The following is a 20,735-nucleotide window of genomic DNA, read 5'->3' as shown; positions in this document are numbered from 1 at the left end:
TTGACATGTTTCTGTTAGAGGGTCTGGTGTCCTGCGTCGTCCAGCAGGCAACGAATGACCCCTGGCTACAAAAAGTGGCTTGTTGGACGGTGGACGGGGTACAGTAACCACTCTGGTGGGAAGGAGACAGATCTAGTGTGGGAGGTAATCAGGCACCAGCTCCCAGGATGGACAGAATAACAAAACGGCAGCAAAAATTCTTCCGAATATAGTCAATTAACAAGAATGTCCCCATCAACACAGTGCTGACAAAGTCCTGTTTCAAGCACAAACACAGTGCCAGAAGGTCGCATAGTTTAAAGGGGACCTATTATGCTTATTTTCAGGAGCATACTTGTATTTTGGGTTTCTAATAGAAACATGTTTACATGCTTTAATGTTCAAAAAACGCTTTATATTTCTCATACCGGCTGTGCTGCAGCATCTCTTTTCACTCTCTGTCTGAAACGCTCTGTTTGAGCTCCTGCTCTGATTGGTCAGCTGGCCCACTGTGATGTGATTGGTCGACCAAACCAAACTCTTCGGACACCGCTCCAGCTCCACTCTAACTAGCTTTGTTTGGGTGTAGGCTTGTCGCGATAGTCGGTGTTGCCGGTGGTCGTTTACAGATATAAACCCATTTAGTTCATTTTGGACTATCAGTGCCGTTTTATCAATAGATAGTCGAACGACGGACGCTACAAACTGACAGCGAACGCATCTGCTCCGTACGGAGTCTCAGTTCAGAATAGCAGGAGTCAGATTTCACACACGGGACGAGAGAGAGTTGACAGACCGAGAGATGGCGGAGGATTTGGTGTCGAAGCGAAAAGCAAACGCGCTTATTTGGCAATATTTCAGATTTAAACCGAATGCTATAAAAGAACCATAACGTTACTGAGGCATTCGCCGCGAGGAGGATGAAGCGGTCACAGCCAGTGTACACGGCGCAGTGGCGTTACGTAGACCCCTGCGGCCCAGCAGCAAAAGCTGGACCGGAGAGGCCAGACACACCGCCACCCTACGTTAAAGATCAAAATAAGCGCGCTACATCATCTTATGTCTTTTCCTGTAAAACGTCCGGTGTAATCGGTAACATCGGTGTTGTCACAAGTTTATTAACTGGTGGGAAGATTTCCTCACTGTGACATCCCTATTTGAGGGCCGGTAAGCAGGTATTATGCAAATGTGTTACTTGGTGACATCACCACATTGCAGAAGAAAAGGAGGGACTTGAAACGAGGTGTTTTAGGCAGTTCAGGAGCAGTGTTTCTGTCGGGGAGAGTAACTTCCTTTGGCGTGGACTTTGTAACTTTGCAGACCTTTTACATGCACAAAAAAAACCTATATAACACCACAGGAGAAGGTAAAAGCACAATAGGTCCTCTTTAAGTACTCTAAATGCAACTTACTTGGCTCGTAGTTTTCTACCACAGCCTTCTTCAGTGAAGGGTACTTGCTGGTGTAACAAGTAGATTACTGTCTGCTCTCAGCCCACAACTTGTCTTCCAGACCGACTTGAAATGACGTCCGAACATAGAGCAGTGTCTTTAGACTTTTTTATTTCACATCTCAATGCCCCTCGTAAAGATGAATGTCGAGTCGTGGTGACATTCAGAGCTGCTGTGGGATTACAACAGTCGTGGTCATAGCAGGTATGTAGATGGATATAATACTGACAGGAAGAGCGTTAACTTATTGCAGGAGGACAGAGAGGTATCAATGCAGACTCAATTTCCCATATTTATTCTCTGTAATTAAAGAGCATTATATTTTTCCTGAAGTGTGAAGATCTCAAATTTTACCACCAGTCCTTTTTGAAAAAAGCCTTCAATATTCGGAAGGCTCGTTCAGCCCGAAAAACACTCCATTGCAAACATATAATAGGCCAAAACATATGGAGAAACAAAATTCAACAAATGCATAAATAAATAAATAAATAATTTAAATCACATGCAAATGTATGACAGGCAAACAAAAGTCTAGAAACCGAGGCTCCAGTGGGATTGTGTGTTTAGTACCCAAGCCTTAGCCCTTGATCAGAGTCCCACCCTCTTAGGTTTTAACAGGTTATTGTATAGAAGAATAAAAGCTATTGCTAGATCCCAGAACACCCAACAGCCAAAGCCTACATGGAGTAAGAGCAAACACATGCACTCACTTTTACATCTTCATCCCACGAGATCCATTAAATGCTCTCGTGCTCCCTTGTTTCTGTTTTGTCTTCGCTGCACGCCGACATGATTCCAGGAAGTAACATTCATCCATCCATCGATCAGATCCGACCCAAAACATACAGTGTTATAAACTCAGTGGTGTGATTGTGCATTCCCTTTACATGAAGGGATATAAGGGCCTGTGGGAATGTGGATCCAGGCACAAACAGGGCTGGGGCGGAGGAAGAGGAGGAAGAGGAGGAAGAGGAGGAGGAGGTGGGATGGTGCTACACGCCCACGGCGTTCCCGTTCACTTGTGTCGGAGGCAGCGGGCTGCGTGGGGGTCCGACAGCAGGAGGATGGGGGGCGCGAGGAGCCTCTGCTGAGTTCCCCCTCACACTGATGTGCTCCCATCCTCCCTGGAGGACAAACATACAGAAATGAAGACTTAACTTGTGCACTAGAGGGCACTAACAAGGCCTCTTACTCTGTGAGTTTGACAGAATTCTTTTATTTGCTCTATCTATCTGCACCAAAATGTGTATCAGTCCGCCGCTGAAAATAGTCCCAAACAAATGCACCGTTTTACTCCTGTTTGAGTTAAACCTACAGCTGTTTTAGGAAGTTACTGAGCTTCTTTTAAAAAATGAAATTAGAGCTGCAACGATTAATTTTTTTATTTTTTCTGACTTTTTGGTTTTGGACATTTTTTCAGACATTTTTCAGATCTTTTTTTCAGACTTTTTTTGAGACTTTTTTTTCCACACATTTTTCAGACTTTTTTTCAGATTTTTTTTTTTTGAGACTTTCTTTTCGGACATTTTTTCAGACATTTTTCTAATCTTTATTTTCGGACATTTTTTTAGATCTTTTTTTCGGAATTTTTTTCAGACTTTTTTCAGATCTTTTTTTTCAGACTTTCTTTTCGGATATTTTTTCAGACTTTTTTTTCAGACATTTTTCTGATCTTTTATTCGGACTTTTTGGTTTTGGACATTTTTTCAGACATTTTTTTAAGATCTTTTTCGGACATTTTTCAGATCTTTTTTTTCGGAACTTTTTGTTTTGGACATTTTTTCAGACTTTTTTTTCGGACATTTTTTCAGACTTTTTTTTCAGATTTTTTTTTCAGACTTTTTTCAGATTTTTTTTGTCCGACATTTTTCAGATCTGATTTTTCAAACTTTTTTCAGATCTTTTTTTCAGACTTTTTTTGTCCGACATTTTCCAGATCTTTTTTTCAGATCTTTTTTGTCAGACTTTCTTTTCGGATATTTTTTCAGACTTTTTTTTCAGACTTTTTTCTGATCTTTTATTCGGACTTTTTGGTTTTGGACATTTTTTCAGACATTTTTTTCAGATCTTTTTCAGACATTTTTCAGATCTTTTTTTTGGAACTTTTTGTTTTGGACATTTTTTCAGACTTTTTTTTCGGACATTTTTTCAGACTTTTTTTCAGATTTTTTTTCAGACTTTTTTTGTCCGACATTTTTCAGATCTTTTTTTCAGATCTTTTTTTTTCAGACTTTTTTTTCCGACATTTTTCAGATCTTTTTTTTTAGACTTTTTTGTCCGACATTTTTTCAGACTTTTTTTTCAGATCTTTTTTTTGAGACTTTCTTTTCGGACATTTCTTCAAACTTTTTTTTCAGACATTTTTCTGATCTTTATTTTCGGACATTTTTTTAGATCTTTTTTTCGGACATTTTTTCAGACTTTTTTCAGATCTTTTTTTTCAGACTTTCTTTTCGTATATTTTTTCAGACTGTTTTTTCAGACATTGATCTTTTATTCTGACTTTTTGGTTTTTCAGATCTTTTTCGGACATTTTTCAGATCTTTTTTTTTGGAACTTTTTGTTTTGGACATTTTTTCAGACATATTTTTCAGACATTTTTCAGATCTTTTTTTCAGACTTTTTTTTCCACACATTTTTCAGATCTTTTTTTTCAGACGTTTTTTGTCCAACATTTTCAGATCTTTTATTTCAGACTTTTTTCAGATCTTTTTTTTCAGACTTTTTTTGTCCGACATTTTTCAGATCTTTTTTTTCAGACTTTTTTGTCCGACATTTTTTCAGACTTTTTTTTCAGATTTTTTTTTTGAGACATTTTTCTGATCTTTTATTCGGACTTTTTGGTTTTGGACATTTTTTCAGACATTTTTTTCAGATCTTTTTCGGACATTTTTCAGATCTTTTTTTTCGGAACGTTTTGTTTTGGACATTTTTTCAGACTTTTTTTTCTGAAATTTATTTTTGATTTTTTTTTTCAAATTTTTTTTTCAGACATTTTTCTGATCTTTTTTTTCAGACTTTTTTTTCAGACATTTTTCTGATCTTTTTTTCGGACTTTTTGGTTTCGGACATTTTTTCAGACATTTTTTTTTCAGATCTCTTTTTTCAGACTTTTTGTTTTGGACATTTTTTTTCGGACTTTTTGGTTTTGGACATTTTTTCAGACATTTTTTTTTCAGATCTCTTTTTTCAGACTTTTTGTTTTGGACATTTTTCAGAATTTTTTTTCAGACTTTTTTCAGAACTTTTTTTTCAGACTTTTTTTTCAGACTTTTTTTCAGAACTTTTTTTTAGAACTTTTTTTTCAGAACTTTTTTTTAGATCTTTTTTTCAGATTTTTTTTTCAGACATTTTTCTGATCTTTTTTTTCAGACATTTTTCTGATCTTTTTTTCAGACTTTTTTTTCAGACTTTGTTTTGGACATTTTTTTTCGGACTTTTTGGTTTTGGACATTTTTTCAGACATATTTCAGATCTTTTTTTTCAGACTTTTTTTTCAGACATTTTTCTGATCTTTTTTTCGGACTATTTGGTTTTGGACATTTTTTCAGATATATTTTTCAGACATTTTTCAGACTTTTTTTTCAGACATTTTTCAGATCTTTTTTTCAGACTTTTTTTTCCACACATTTTTCAGATCTTTTTTTTCAGACTTTTTTTGTCCAACATTTTTCAGATCTTTTATTTCAGACTTTTTTCAGATCTTTTTTTTCAGACTTTTTTTGTCCGACATTTTTCAGATCTTTTTTTTCAGACTTTTTTTGTCCAACATTTTTCAGATCTTTTTTTTCAGACTTTTTTGTCCGACATTTTTTCAGACTTTTTTTTCAGATTTTTTTTTTGAGACATTTTTCTGATCTTTTATTCGGACTTTTTGGTTTTGGACATTTTTTCAGACATTTTTTTCAGATCTTTTTCGGACATTTTTCAGATCTTTTTTTTCGGAACTTTTTGTTTTGGACATTTTTTCAGACTTTTTTTCTGAAATTTATTTTTGATTTTTTTTTTAAAATTTTTTTTTCAGACATTTTTCTGATCTTTTTTTTCAGACTTTTTTTTCAGACATTTTTCTGATCTTTTTTTCGGACTATTTGGTTTTGGACATTTTTTCAGACATTTTTTTTTCAGATCTCTTTTTTCAGACTTTTTGTTTTGGACATTTTTTTTCGGACTTTTTGGTTTTGGACATTTTTTCAGACATTTTTTTTTCAGATCTCTTTTTTCAGACTTTTTGTTTTGGACATTTTTCAGAATTTTTTTTCAGACTTTTTTCAGAACTTTTTTTTCAGAATTTTTTTTTCAGACTTTTTTTTCAGAACTTTTTTTTAGAACTTTTTTTTAGAACTTTTTTTTCAGAACTTTTTTTTAGATCTTTTTTTTCAGATTTTTTTTTCAGACATTTTTCTGATCTTTTTTTTCAGACATTTTTCTGATCTTTTTTTCAGACTTTTTTTTCAGACTTTTTGTTTTGGACATTTTTTTTCGGACTTTTTGGTTTTGGACATTTTTTCAGACATATTTCAGATCTTTTTTTTCAGACTTTTTTTTCAGACATTTTCTGATCTTTTTTTCGGACTATTTGGTTTTGGACATTTTTTCTGACATATTTTTCAGACATTTTTCAGATCTATTTTTTCAGACATTTTTCAGATCTTTTTTTTCAGACATTTTTCAGATGTTTTTTTTCAGACTTTGTTTTGGACATTTTTTTCGGACTTTTTGGTTTTGGACATTTTGTCAAACATATTTTTCAGACATTTTTCAGACTTTTTTTTCAGACATTTTTCAGATCTTTTTTTTCAGACTTTTTTTGTCCGACATTTTCCAGATCTTTTTTTCAGAACTTTTTTTAGATTTTTTTTTACGGACATTTTTTCTGATCTTTATTTTCGGACATTTTTTTAGATCTTTTTTTCGGACATTTTTTCAGACTTTTTTTTCAGACATTTTTCTGATCTTTTTTTCGGACTATTTGGTTTTGGACATTTTTTCAGACATTTTTTTTTCAGATATTTTTCGGACATTTTTTCAGACTTTTTTTTCAGACATTTTTCAGATCTTTTTTTCAGAACTTTTTGTTTTGGACATTTTTTCAGACTTTTTTTTCGGACATTTTTTCAGACTTTTTCAGATCTTTTTTTTCAGACTTTTTTTGTCTAACATTTAAAAAAAAAAAAAAAGTCAAAATTCTCTGATTCCAGCTTCTTAAATGTGACTATTCTCTCGTTTCTTTCCTCCTCTCTGACAGTAAACTGAATATCTTTGAGTTGTGGACAAAACAATACATTTGAGGACGTCATCTTGAGCTTTGGGAAACACTGATGGACATGTTTCACCATTTTCTGACATTTTAGAGACCAAACAACTAATCGATTAATCAAGAAAATAATCAACAGATTAATCTAGAATGAAAATATTCATTAGTTGCAGCTCTAAATTAAACTATATATTTGTGAGCAGTTTTTAAAGTATTGAGAGAAACACTAACAATAACAAAAATGTCTCTTTCTTTATAAGTAGAAACATATATTCAAGTTTTTTTTTCAATTCCTTGAGTGCTAACATTAAAAGCAAATATGGTCAAAAGTGTGTTTTATTTTTCCTTTCACAACATTATTGAAATGTGGATTATAGGGGGTAATACTCACCCCGATACCGTAGTCCCAGGACTGGCCTTTGGGCTGCATGGGGCCCACCCCCAGCCGGTGGCAGACCGCTCCAGGAGTCTCAGCAGGGAATCCTGGGACTCCATCTGCTACGGTCCACACCTGGAGAGAACAACAGCACTGAGCCAAACACTAGTCCGTAGTCCTGGTTTATTATCAGACACAGTTTAAAGATCCCATTATAATTCATATTTTTTCTGAAATAAGGTCCCATGGGGTCCACCGGAAGGGGCGGGACTTGGCCTGTCTATACTGACCTGGTCCAGCGGTCCCACAGACACCTTGGTGGCGTTGTTAGAGATGATCTCCCAGGCGGAGCCCTGAGGGTAGCTGGGGGTGAGGCCCTGTCTGTACCACAAGTTACCTATAGGAAGATTAAAAAAGGGATTACTTCGGTTCTAAATAATGAAGTAAACATCTGGTGTTTTACTGCTACTACTCACTGTTCTCATCCACAGCAAAGACGGAGGTCCTCCCGACAGACAGCTGTCTGAGAGTCTGCCTGAGGGGGGACGGGATGTGGTACCAGCATTCTCCTGCAGAGGGACGAGAGCGTTTCAAGTTTACTGCCTGCTGGTGCTGCATGTACTCAAACAAATAACAGCCATCTCATCTGCCCTTTATATGGGGTGGCGGCGCTACAAGCATCTTCCACTGACCTGCAGGGTTCTGTGGGGAGACGGAGCCTCTGTAGAACACGGCTCCGTCCTTGGCGATGGCCCACACCTGGTTGGCTCCGCCGATGGAGATGGACTTGAAGGGCTGGTCGGTGCCCACGTGTAGCCAGGAGCTGCCCTGTGACATAGAAGTGGTGTTTCCAACAATGTTTGCAGAGAAGAGATGAATGCAAACTGACACCTAGGAATTACTAATAATGAAATTATTGTTATTTCCTGCTGCCCTCGCTGTAAATCTCTCTTCAAATCGAGGAATATAAATGTAAATGTTTGCGTCAGAATGAGTCTTCCAGCTCGTTTCTCACCGCAGCGTTTTCGGGGCAGACTCCCAGACGACACAGGACGTCCCCCTTGTCACTGAGGGCCCAGACGGGGACCTGCTCCATCCTGCTCTGGGCCAGGCACGGCATCACAGAGATGTCACTCAGACGGATGGGCGGGACCTGCTGCCACGGACCTCTTAATGTGATCTTACACTTCCTGTACGCAGAATATAGGATTGTTTTAATGCTGAAGAAACTGTGAGTTACAAAAAACAGAAATGTGTGTTTGATTACCTCGTCCATCTTCTGCGCCTCACAAAGTCTTTCATGGTTTTGTGGCCGTGAAACGTCCTGTAAGAGGGAGATCAGTCAGACAAATCTCTCTTTCTTACAAAGTTGATTTTTTTTTTTTAACATCCTGAGAAATAATAAATAATAATAATCATAATATCATACACAGGGAAGTCTGCGGCGTACTGCCAGCCTTCTTTGTCTGTCCCTCCAGGGACGTTGTAGTCCACAGCCCACTCTGACACCTGAAACACAGATATTAGCTGTGATGAAACAAGAACATAAACGCGTCTGCAGGAGGGAGTTTTGAATCGGTGGCTCCTACCCAGGACCACTGAGGGGAGGGCGGGTGAGTGTTTCCTTTAGTGCACTCCTTCAGTCCGCTCTCATCGCTCCACATGGGGCGATCTGTAGGAAGTCCTCTGGAGACAAAAAACACAAAGGTTGATGTTTGAGGGGAAGTCAAAGACAGTCAACCTTTTAACAAGATAAATCACACAGACTTTATTAAACTACAACGGAGTATTAGGGCCACATTGATGGAAAATACATAAATCTGAAATTTCGGGAATAAAGTCGTAATATTATGAGAATAAAGTCAGAAGTTTATGAGAAAAAAAATTGTAATATTATGAGACTAAAGTCATAATATTAAGAGAATAAAGTCATAATATTATGAGAATAAAGTTATAATTTAGTTTAGGTTTCACAAATAACCAAATAGTTCATCTTTTGGCACATCCGCACCACATCATCATCAGTATCAGGACCTGGAAAAGATTGTGCAAGAAACTGCGTTTATTCTAAGAAAGAAGCACACGGACCAGATGGGGAAACTGACTCTTTTGTGGAGGAGGAAATTACTTTTTTTCCTCGTAATATTACGACTTTATTCTCAAAATCTCAGATTTGTTTTCCCTCAATGTGGCCCTAATACTCCGTCAGAACTAAACCGTGTAAAAGATGAATGTTCCTACTTGTCTGTGTATCCCGTCATCGGGTTCCACCTCTGATTCTCGTACACATGAACACTCCTGACGTCCGTCTGCTGCTGCGTCTGAGCTTCAGCTCCTGCAGGAAACATGACAGACATGTTATACCAGGAAATAAATAGTTATATAAGTAGTATGTACAATACAATGTTATATTGATACATACATACAAACATACATACGTCTCTACAGCTGCTCACTAACATGAATATACTGTAATCAAATTTGTGCACAGGATTTGAGAGAAATAATTATTTTGTGTGCATAGAAAGGGGAAGTGTTTATATTTTTGTCCGGCGTATGAATATCAAGGAGATGAGCCTACAGTAGTTGTGAAGATGACATCTGAATTCTCAGTTTGTGGGAAACATATTGGGTAGGTTTACCCGCGGTGGGCTGCTGCCCTTCGCGCCCGCTGTAGACCCAGGCGGTGCCGTCCCACCCGATGCCCCACACCAGCCCCAGACTGTTAGACTCTACGCAGCGCAGGTGACCCGGGACCTGCCGCCAGAACCTGCAGCACCGCACGGCAGAAGCACCCAGCAGCGTTATTGTTAGCAGACAGAGACAACACACACAGGACGAGAGAGATCTGGCACATTAGCAGCACATACAGTATAAAACCCGCTCTCCCCATGCAGAGCGGTGTGTTAGTGACAGGTTAACTGACATGGAGCAGAATTAAGACAACGTAGACACATATAGGCTGATGGGAAACCAGCAGAAAGAGAGAATGAAAACAAAAAAGCAGACAGAGGCCCAATCCCAGTGTCCCCCCTCAGGCTGTCCCCCCCCTCAGGCCTTAAGCCCTGAACCTTCAGGGACTCGACTGACGTCACCTGGTAAACGGTTGAGTGGGAGAGGCTGCGAGGGCTTGAAAAGTATGAACGGGACAGCAGCGACACATCACGTTACCGTTTTATTTTACGTTTTTACAACTCTTGCCTTACGAAAAAAAAGGTAACTGTCAAAAAATCTATTTACTTCTTTTTGTCAAACTTCATTAAGCAAAATTAAAAGGAGTTGTTGATGGATAAACCAGATGTTTAATATAATCTAATGCTGCATTACTCTGATTTCATTTATTTTTTAATTTAGGTTACCATCGTAAATCCTTAAAGTTAATGTTTCTGTGTAAATTTAAATATATAAGGCTGAAAACCCCTCTTTGTTTACCTTTTTTTATACGCTTCTGGGCTTCCCCTGGTAACCGTGGTAACCATGTGTTTAACATCACAACGCTGTATTGTGGGTAATTCCCTCAGGCTAAAAGTCTGACTTACGGAAAGTGTTCATAAAAGTCCCTCACAGACTTTGCGGGGTAACACTTCATTTTACCGGTCCGCAACTTTCATGGTAATTAGGTGATGATTAGTAAGTAACCTATTTGAAATTTCTTTGGAATTACTGACAAATTAGCCCAATATTTACCTCAAAATGTATCAAAAACTATTTTATTATAAACATTATTTAATAATGATGTGCTAAGATAGCATGTAATGGTTAAAATATGGCCCTTAGGCTTGAGAAGAGGCTGTGCTTTGTATTCTTTTCCTGGAAATGCATTAAATAAATTACCAGCTTTTGGGAAATAGCGGAATATAATTATTAAATAATGTTTATAATAAAAGTAATTTTTGATAAATTGAGATCAATATTTGGCAGTAATTCCAAAGAAATTCAAATAGGTTACTTTCTAATTATCACCTAATTACCATGAAATTTGCAGACCTGTAAAATGAAGTGTTACCAACTATTTTATACGCTTTCGGGCTTCCCCTGGTAACCATGGTAACCCTGACTGCATTCGAAACCGCCTACTACATAGTACTGACGAACGCAGTATTTACTGTATACTGTATACTGCGTCCGTCAGTAGTATGTAGTATGGAACGTAAATCAATTCATTTTGTAGTACGCTAGGCCGGGTTTCGCGCTACTTTACATTACAAAAATGACAGAAAGTGACCGTTCCAGCGCTTTGCATTGTGGGATACAGTATGCGAGGCTGACTGGTCCAATGCAGACTGGAGATTTTTTCCGAATCAGTACGACATCCAGGTATTTTTGGCTGCAGATTTGTTTGCATACTACATTCTATATTTTGGTCAGATCAGTACGTACTACTAGTATAGTATGAGGTTTAGAATACAGCCTGTGTGTTTAACGTCACAACGCTATGAATTGTGGGTAATTCTCTCAGGCATGGTCTGCAGAAATGCAGACTTACGGAAAGTGTTCATAATGTCAAGGGCTCAAAATGTCTGTGAGAGAGACCTCAAGGACTTCATGATTTGACAGCGGGACAACCATAAACCCTCAAGGACTTGATGATTTGACAGCGGGACAACCATAAACCCTCAAGGACTTTGCGGGAACGCGCCTCTGTGAGTGTGGACATTGGGATTGGGCCAGAGTTTAGTACTTGGCATCAGTCTCACATGAGGACGCCAGCCAGCGTGTTTGCAGCGGCCTCCAGGGAGAAGGACGGCTCATGGACCATGACGTCCCCCTTTGAGGTGGTGGACCACAGGGCCTGTTTGGACGGGGGACCTGTGATCCCTCGACACTCACAGCAACAGTCGGACAACATGGACAACTACACACACAGACAGACAGGACAGAAACAACACGAGATCAGCGACGGGCTTTAGCTGGTAAATGTAAACACTAGTACGTTATTATGTTGTGTAACTGTTACCCAGTCGGTCATGTCCTTCTCAGTCTGAGCTGCCAGCACCAGAGGCCACCTCTGTCTGGTCCTGTGGGCGGTGTACACGGCAAAGGCATAGTGGCAGTCCCTGAGCACCGGAACCAGCGCCGTCACTTCGTTAATGAACACATGAAGGTACTGTGGCAAAGACAATATGAGTTAGAAGAGAGTGAACAACGGCAGACAGAATTTAACAGAACAGCAAAACCGACCTTCTTCTCATCGTACTGCGTGTAGTAGACAAAGAAGATGCTGTCCTTCCTGCCGTCGGACTTGGTGGACTGCTCCAGAGCGACGCTCACGTCCACCCAGCGCTGAGGCTTCCAGTCTCGCCACCAACGCAACGCACCTTTACGCATCCACACCGACTGGCGAGGGAAACGCACAAAAGAAATGTGTCAAGAGAGGATCAATCCAAGACAGGAAGGAGGAGTTAAAGAGAGTCTTACGTGGGTTCTCTCCAGCGGTTTCTTGCTGATCTCCTCTCGGTGTTCCTGCTGCTGCTGTTCGCTCCAGGACGCCGACTGGACCGGCGTCAGTGACAGGGAGCTGGTGAGAGGACCTGACGGACGGACACACAAACCAGACGTTTAGACAGACAAACAGCCACAGAGGAGACCGTCTCTATCTCTAGACACATCTGTATACCTGCAGGACTAAGCCAGCTGATCTGTGAACTGGCGTCCACATCGCAGCCTCCACCAGAGATCCAGGTCCACACTGGCGCGTCCTCTTCTCCAACACCGGGGGTCCCCAGGGCGTAGGTGGCGGCGCCGCCGCCGTCCGCCAACGAAGACCTTGCCGCCTGCGCACACCGAGCTGCCTCTGCTCCCTCCAGGTCCACGTTCATCCAGGGGACGTCGTGTCCCGCGGCGTCTGGGGTCGGGAGTATCGGTGCCGGGGACGGCTCCTCCGCTTCTTCCTGCGGCACCTCTGCGACGGCCAGCTGAGGCGTGGAGGTTTTGTCTCGGTCTGACACCAGGCTGTTGATGAAGCTGTCGCTGGCAGGGATGAACGGTTTGGGTGCGTCCTGTCGGGAGGCTGAGGGGGTGTCCTCCGGTTTCAGGGGGGGTGGAGGTGTAGGTGTGTCGGCTCCCCCTAACGGGACCACGGAGGGGGCTGCTGCCTCTAGGACCGCGGCGTCTTCGGTGCAGTTTTGTGGATCGGTTGGACCTAGATCTGAGTCCGAGTCGGTGCAGCTCAGAACCGAGCCTTGTGAGGCCTCGGTCAGCTGACCACCAAACTCACACTCCTTCCTTCTGAACACCAAACACACGTACTCAGGTCAGTTTCATTACACCATTCAAGAAGATTCAGCTCTATTGTGTATTAAAACAGACCTGGGAGGGATGACCTCTTTACTGTTGCCCGACTGGGCAGAAACAGGAATCCAGCCGCTCCCGCTTGGTTCAGACAGCGCCACCCCCATTCTGAAATACAGGCCGCGGTCCTCCCCCACCGCCCAAACCTGAGAGGAACACAATGTAGAACAACAATGATGTGTTATTTATGAAGCCATTAAATAACATGAAGCAGAATCCTGTCAAATAAAACAAAATCAGACTTTAATTCACTCTTCAGAGGCGTCTCAGTGGCACTAGTGGGACACAGGCGACTGTGACTTTATAAGGCCATATACTGTAACACTGGCGCCCGCCACCTCACACAAGCCATATCCATAATTATCCATATCCGGCCCTGAAATATGAAATCTGGGATATGATGCAAACGGCTTGGCCAGCTTCTAATTAGGGAGTCTCCCATAAGTCCGGCCAGTAGGAATATAGTCTGGGGATATATAAGGCTGGGGCCTGAGGCGCTACTGCTGGGACATTGGCTGGAACGGCTGGCTGGACTCGTGTTACAGTGCAACCGCGGGGCAGCGACTCGAGGCCAGAGGTAGCAGGGCTGTGGGAGGGGAGGGGAGGGGGTGAGAGACGGAAGGGGAGGAGGTGTGAGATGTGGGTTTGCAGTGCTAGCAAAGTCCTCAGCGGTGAGGTGCAGAGCGAAAGCCTCCGTGCCCTCGACCCCGGCCCTGATCTGGCTCGTCCTGAAACCGGATCCAGAGTGGAGGGTAAAGTGAATCGGTCAGAGGGGAAGCAGCTCGAGTGGAGAAACGCAACAGTAAAGGAATCAAAACGGCTGGAACACTAAATAAATACATTTTAATTGACAATTATTTGTTGAGAGAAAATGATCTATAGAAATCTTTCAACCTGGTCATTGAGTCCGACATCCACCACCATCATCTCCCCTCCAACGCTGATCCAGCCGGAGCCACAGGGATTGTGGGAGTTCACGCCGCGCCTGAACCAAACCTTGAAACATAATAAACACACAGATACAGATACAGTTTATGTTTTACCACCACAATCAACATCAACAAGAGTTTTACACACGTGAGGAGGAGGAGTATTGATTCACCTTATAGTCTTTAGTGACCACCCAGACCACGCTAACGCCAACGGCCACGTGAAGCGCTTCGACCTCCTTTGCTGGCGACTCCACCTCCACCCACGACGTGCCTGACAGAAGAAAATGACAGCATGAAGGCCTCATTTTAGCAAGCTATTGACTGACCATTATTGTGGTAGTTTAAAGGTCCCATATTGTAAAAAGTGAGATTGTCATGTCTTTTATATTATAAAGCAGGTTTAAGTGCTTTATAAATACTGATAAACTATCAAAATGCTCAATATACGCAGAAATACACACAGCCCGTATTCCGAAATTGTGTTTTTGAAACAAGCCGTTTTGTGATTTCTGTCCATTTGTGATGTCAAAAATATACGATATATAGATCATTACACAGTTTTAAACATAAACATTCAAAATTTGTCCTAGTTTATTTCTTGTCGCATGTAAATAACATCAGCTGACAGGAAGTAAACAAGGACCAAAACTGTTGTCTGGCAACACAATTCCGTTGCAATTCTGTTGCATGCGCTAAAACGGAGCATTTCAGACAGAGGGTGAATACAGGTATATTCAGGCAGACAGTATGAGGAAAATAAAGTTTTTTTTTAACATTACAACATGTAAACATGTTCTAGTAGACACATAAAATACAAGTATGAACCTGAAAATGAGCACGATATGGGACCTTTAAAGAAAAAAAAGGAGGAGGCAAAGATGAAAGAAAAAAGGGAAAATAATTTAGTAAATGTGAACCACGGTGGATGCTGACCAGTCGGGCTGTCCAGGCTGAGGCCGGTACGGACCAGCAGGTTCCCGTCCCACAGTAGAGCCCACAGCAGGTCTCCGGGGCCCGCCGATAACTGAGCCACCTCCTTGGGCACTTCTACTTCCTCCCAGCTGGAGCCCTCTGGGACCCGAGGGTGGATGCCCTCCCTGAACCAAACCTGCAGGGTCAAGAGAGAGTCATAAGATCAGACTGGGTGGGGTACGATAAGATAAGGCATGCTCCTTGGCTTCAAATTATACATCCATAACATAAGATATTTACAGATCATTAACAGAGCATCAAACCATGTTATTGAAAGTATAACTTTAGATGTATACAGGTATAATTGGCTCAAAGAGGATCTTTATAATTGATATGAAGTCATGCTGCCCTCTTGTGGCCAGAAATTAAAAGTGAACTGCACTTCACAGCAGTCTGTTGCTACCATATCTGATCCTAATTTGAGGCATTTGACCTCATATTAGGCGGTATAAATGGAGGGTTTAACAGCCCTGTGTAGAGGTTGTCTAAGGGGGAAACACTAGCAGTGCATATCCAGATGTAGTGCTGCATCAACTTTTGTGATTGTGATAGTGAGTAGTGCATGTAAGCCTTCACTTTAAAGGCAGGGTTGACCATGTTATCCAGTACACACTATTTGTCATATTGGTTGAAATGGTCAGCGATCCATTACTTATGAGCTCTCAAAGGACCGGAAAAGAGCCGTCATCTGTAGATGCTGTAATCCTGTAAAAACCAGCCAGACCTGATCCCTTGTCTTCATCCAGAGCATCTAAAGTGAGTTATTCTTTAAGGTTTATCACTTTGATAATGCTACATCTTTTTTGATGATGTTAAAGGGGGAGTTCCCTTTTTGGTGGAAATCTCTTTCTCTCTGTCCCTAATTCTGGTTATCTCATGTCCGATACTTGAGTGTCCCAAGACTCCGGCCCTCGCCGACTAGGTCACCTGAACACTAGGTGTACTTTGCATGCTCGACTAAAACCTCCGTCACATGACACAGTAGACTGACCTCTCCTTGTTGGGACACGCCCCAGAGGTAGGGATACCGTCCAGACTGGTCACTCATCTCCCAACCACCACAGCTTATGTCACAGAGCGGCAGCGGGGGCTTCCTGGGATTGTCCAGAGGAATCTGCAGAGAGAGACAGAGGCTTTACTTGTACTCAACTCCTCTACTCCTCTGATAGTTCACAGATAAATAGAATAACCACAGAGCGTCCCAAACCTTCGCCCAGGTGCCTTGCGCTGTGTATCTCCTGTAGCGGATCCACCGCCTGCGACGAACACAAGAGTTCCACTTCTTGTCCGGGGAGAAGTTGGCCGGGAAGTCGACTGCGTACTCCCAGCCCTGAAGAGAGAACACAAACAGAGCCTCACTAGAGGAGATAGACTTCAGTCATGAAAATTAGAAAGATGGCAAGCAGGAAAGAAGCGCAGAAGTAAGTTAATGTGCTTCTTACCCCGGTCTGGCTGGGTTCTCCTCCACAGCTCTGATCCACATACCAGTCTCCCTCCCACTCCCAGCTGCGGGAGGGAAGCTCAAAGCTGTGGAGCGGCTGAGGATTCATCCCGGTCACGTCGCTCCACGGCCAGCGGTCGGTGGGCAGCAGTGTGTCGGTGAAGCTGTCCACTGGGTTCCACCTCTGAAAACACACACACACGGCTCTTTAGCAACATTAACTACACTGTGAGTGTATTAACATGCAGCTCAGGGGGCCAACCTGGTTCTCATAGGTCTCCTCCCGGTAGCGGATGGGGGTCTCGCTGGGCATCATGTTGAGGTAAATGTGGTGGTCGCAGCCGACGCCCCAGCAGCGGCCCTTCCCCGCGGTGACACGCTTCAGCTCCAGCAGCATGTCGTCTGCTCGCTCCCAGCGCTGGCCGGCCGTGGAGAGGCCGTACACCCTGCCGTACACGTCCACGGCCCACAGCAGCGTGATGGGCATGATGGCCCCTGAACGGAGACAGCAAGATACAGCTCTCATCTTTCCAATCGGTCTGGTATTTCATTTTATGACTCTGTTTACTTCAGCCTTATTGATATCCTGAAGAGATACGATCCGGAGTAAAGGCTACATTTACATTTAGATTCATCCTTGAGTAGTGGTCGAGTGTTATTGTCGTCCTCTGGTAGAGGTGTGAGGTGAGATGTAGCATATCATCAGAATTTAGTGTTTTTATTTGTGTTTTCAGAATTGGTAAATGGGCTGCATTTATATTGTGATTTTATACAAAGTACTTTACAACGGAGGAGCCGGGGATCAAACTGCCAACCATGTCATGCTAGGTTGTTGGGGAGGAGGTTAAATAACGCTCCAAATTTAGGCAAAATTTTGGCAAGGAAAAACTTGCATGGCCATTTTCAAAGGGTCCCTTTGACCTCTGACCTCAAGATATGTGAATGAAAATGGTTTCTATGGGTACCAACGAGTCTCCCCTTTACAGACATGCCCACTTTATGATCATCACATGCAGTTTTGGGCAAAAAAACAAGTTTGCATAAATTGCGTATAACTGGAAAGACTCTTGTCTAGTGACTTTTCCTAATCTGATTTTATACATATGGTGGTGTGTTTTTTATACTATGACAGTTTTCTTAAAATTAAATTTTAATCGCAATATATCACTTTGCTTACAGTTTCGCAATATATTGAATCGTAACCCCTGTATCATGATACGTATCGTATTGCCAGATTCATGCCAATACACAGCCTTATAATCAACTAAGAGGGGGCAGCCCTAACAGCAGGAGTCTAACTTTTAATTAAAAATATTCCCTAAGCTTTTTTTGTTGTCCTCTCAAGAAAAATATGGGATTCATTTTAGATTTTTGTTTTAGTTACAGAAACGCTCCGTTTTAGTGCATTTCAACAGAATGGCAATGGAATTGCGTTGCTAGGAAACAGTTTGGGTCCATGTTTACTTCCTGTCAGCTGATGTCATTCACATCCACTGCAACAGGAAATAAACTGGGACACATTTAAAATGTTTACGTTTAAAACTGTGAAATTGTCTAAATATTGTAGATTTGTGACATCACAAAGGGACAGAAATCCTGACGGCTTGTATCAAACGCATGGTTTTTGAATACGGGCTGTGTGCATTTCTCCTTATATTGAGCGTTTTGACTTTAACAGTATTTATATCACACTTAAACCTTCTTTGTAATATAAAAAACATAAAAATCGCACTTTTTATAATATGGGACCTTATACAGAACAAAACCTTGTAACTTGCACACTTTGCTAATGTATATAGTGGGTTATTCTATGTTTATAATTATGTTCATTAATTATATAATAGATTTTTTTATGCTAGTTGTATTCGTCAGGTATATTTTTAGTGTATTCTAATATTCTTTATATTTTGTATTCTATGGATATATTTCTCTAGTGTTGACATTTTATGTAGTTCCTGTGCATTCTGTAACTCAATAATTTCCCTAATTTGGGATCAATAAAGTCTATCTATCTATCTATCTATCTATCTATCTATCTATCTATCTATCTATCTATCTAGTGACCACTCAAAGCTGGCAGTGTGCTTTTAATTTGAAATGTCTGACCGGAAGTTCTATGTTTATTCTGACTGCACTAACTTGACACTTTGCTTTATCGACTGATACTAATCCTCTCCAGTATTGACAGTCACTATGCCCGACTCTAAAATCAAACAGGCCTTTATTCTCATTATTTAAATATAATATAATAAAACATGTGATTATAAAAGCAGCAGCTTGAACTTTATTCTCTAATTGAATTCTTAATTCTAACTAGTGTCAATAAGGTAGTAAATGTTGCATTACATAGGTTTTTTTTTTTTAAAATTAGATTGCAATGTCCTATAATAACCTATATTATGAGCTTTACACACACGCACACACACACACACACACACACACCTTGCAGCCTCCTGTTACCTGATTATAGGTATCCGATCCGCGGTTGTCAAGGGAATATCAACAACATGACATCAGGTGCAACAGAGGATACCTGCCATCTCGAAGGCCCATGCTAGATGCAACATAAAACCCAGGTTAAATAACAATAAATGGAGTTAAAGCATGCAATGCAGCTAATAATATGGAGTCTTATGCTGCAAAGTCGTCTATAAGCTGTTTACAGTGCATCATCCAGGTTATTCCCTGCAGGAGTTATTACAGCTCACACCTCACACTCTGTCCATCACATCATGGTTACTCACCTGTGAAGCTCTGGTCATGAGCAACAGCTGTGCAGAAGCAGAGTAAAGTCGTGCAGACACATTCCTGTGCTGCTATAATAATTCACATTGTGGACCAGAGGAATGCTGCGCGTCCAACTCCTCGACACCACAACAGGAAATGGAGGGATGCGCTGCTCTGATTGGTCGAGACGCTGCAGAGAGGGGGCGGGATCTCTTCTCTGATTGGTTGAGCTTCAGATCAGCTGCTGCCTGGTTAGTTTGGTTTTTTTCTTTCCTGCTGATTGACAGCACATATTTTTAATAATTTATTCAAATGAATTATTGAAGCGTGCCAGGTTAGTTTTACATGTTTGGCTACAGTTTAGGAATATTTCATCACAAACTAACAGATCGATTAAGATGGAAAGAAACACGACAACTTTCCTAAATAACACGTTTAGAAGTGGTGGGATGACCTACTCAAACACTATATGCATACTTAAAGCTGCAGCAGGCAACTATTTTTTTTTTGCATCATTGGGCAAAGATTCCATAATAATTTTTTACCATATTGTAATTCAAGTGTTCTGAGAGAAAACTAGTCTTCTGCACCTCTTCGTGTCTCTGTTTTCAGACTTTAAAGGTCCCATATAGTAAAAAGGGACATTTTCATGTCTTTTATATTATAAAGCAGGATTAAGTTCTATATAAATACTGTGAAAGTATCGAAACGCTTAATCCACAGAGAAATACACACAGCCCGTATTCAGAAACTGAGCTTTTGAAACCATGTTAGGATTTCTTTCCATTTGTGAGGTCACAAATCTACAATATTTAGACCGTTACGCGGTTTTAAATGTAAACATTCTTAATGTCTCCCAGTTTATTTCCTGTTGCAGTGTATGTTAATGACATCAGCTGACAGGAAGTAAACATGGACCCAAACGGTTGCCTAGCAACGCAATTCTGTTGCAATTCCATTGAAATGCACTAAAACGGAGCGTTTCAGTGTATTAAATCATACACCAACAACTTGGCAAAACAAATCTTCAAAATGAACAGGAATTACAGCTCAAGTGTAAACATTTTTAATGCAGCAACAAATTGGTCAAAACAGGAATTAAAATTCCAGTATATAATGTATATAAATATAGAATTGAATTTAAAAGGTCGGCCCCATTGTCACCGATATCCGATCCCTATAAATCAGGATATTTTTTAACATCCTGTTGACGTTTAATTCACTCCCTTGTCTCCTCTCCAAACCTGCACCCTGATCCTCTGACTAAATCTGAGGATGTGAGTCCAACATTATGCAACATTAAGGGTAA

The 20,735-nt window shown here is 41.0% G+C and overlaps 1 protein-coding gene across 1 annotated transcript; it reads right to left on the bottom strand.

Moving 5' to 3' along the window:
- Positions 1–1,524: 1,524 nt before the first annotated feature.
- Positions 1,525–19,790, bottom strand: tecpr1b (tectonin beta-propeller repeat containing 1b). The gene is made up of 26 exons (XM_037792407.1): positions 19,444–19,790; positions 19,160–19,253; positions 16,962–17,194; positions 16,701–16,883; positions 16,466–16,588; positions 16,250–16,372; positions 15,220–15,394; positions 14,457–14,557; positions 14,249–14,350; positions 13,373–13,500; positions 12,681–13,291; positions 12,482–12,594; positions 12,245–12,400; positions 12,021–12,170; positions 11,761–11,918; positions 9,706–9,833; positions 9,305–9,398; positions 8,653–8,749; positions 8,493–8,572; positions 8,331–8,387; positions 8,079–8,253; positions 7,756–7,891; positions 7,540–7,632; positions 7,354–7,460; positions 7,079–7,198; positions 1,525–2,554 (listed from the first exon to the last, which is right to left on the bottom strand). The coding sequence occupies exons 3-26, from the start codon at positions 17,184–17,186 to the stop codon at positions 2,423–2,425; spliced, it is 3,567 nt and encodes a 1,188-aa protein (XP_037648335.1). The 5' UTR covers positions 17,187–17,194; positions 19,160–19,253; positions 19,444–19,790; the 3' UTR covers positions 1,525–2,422.
- Positions 19,791–20,735: the final 945 nt, after the last annotated feature.

This window comes from Sebastes umbrosus, chromosome 14 (assembly GCF_015220745.1).
Source record: "Sebastes umbrosus isolate fSebUmb1 chromosome 14, fSebUmb1.pri, whole genome shotgun sequence".
Taxonomy (NCBI): domain Eukaryota; kingdom Metazoa; phylum Chordata; class Actinopteri; order Perciformes; family Sebastidae; genus Sebastes; species Sebastes umbrosus.
The sequence above is the reverse complement of the archived record's forward strand: the minus strand, read 5'-3'. Positions and strand labels throughout refer to the sequence as shown.

Coding starts and splice junctions, on each gene's coding strand:
- tecpr1b (XM_037792407.1), bottom strand. CDS start 17,186: ATGCCCATCACGCTGCTGTGGGCCGTGGACGTGTACGGCAGGGTGTAC. Junction 14,558..15,219: donor CAGCCTGGACAGCCCGACTG/GTCAGCATCCAC, acceptor TTCTTCTGTCAG/GCACGTCGTGGGTGGAGGTG. Junction 7,892..8,078: donor TCTGCCCCGAAAACGCTGCG/GTGAGAAACGAG, acceptor TCTATGTCACAG/GGCAGCTCCTGGCTACACGT.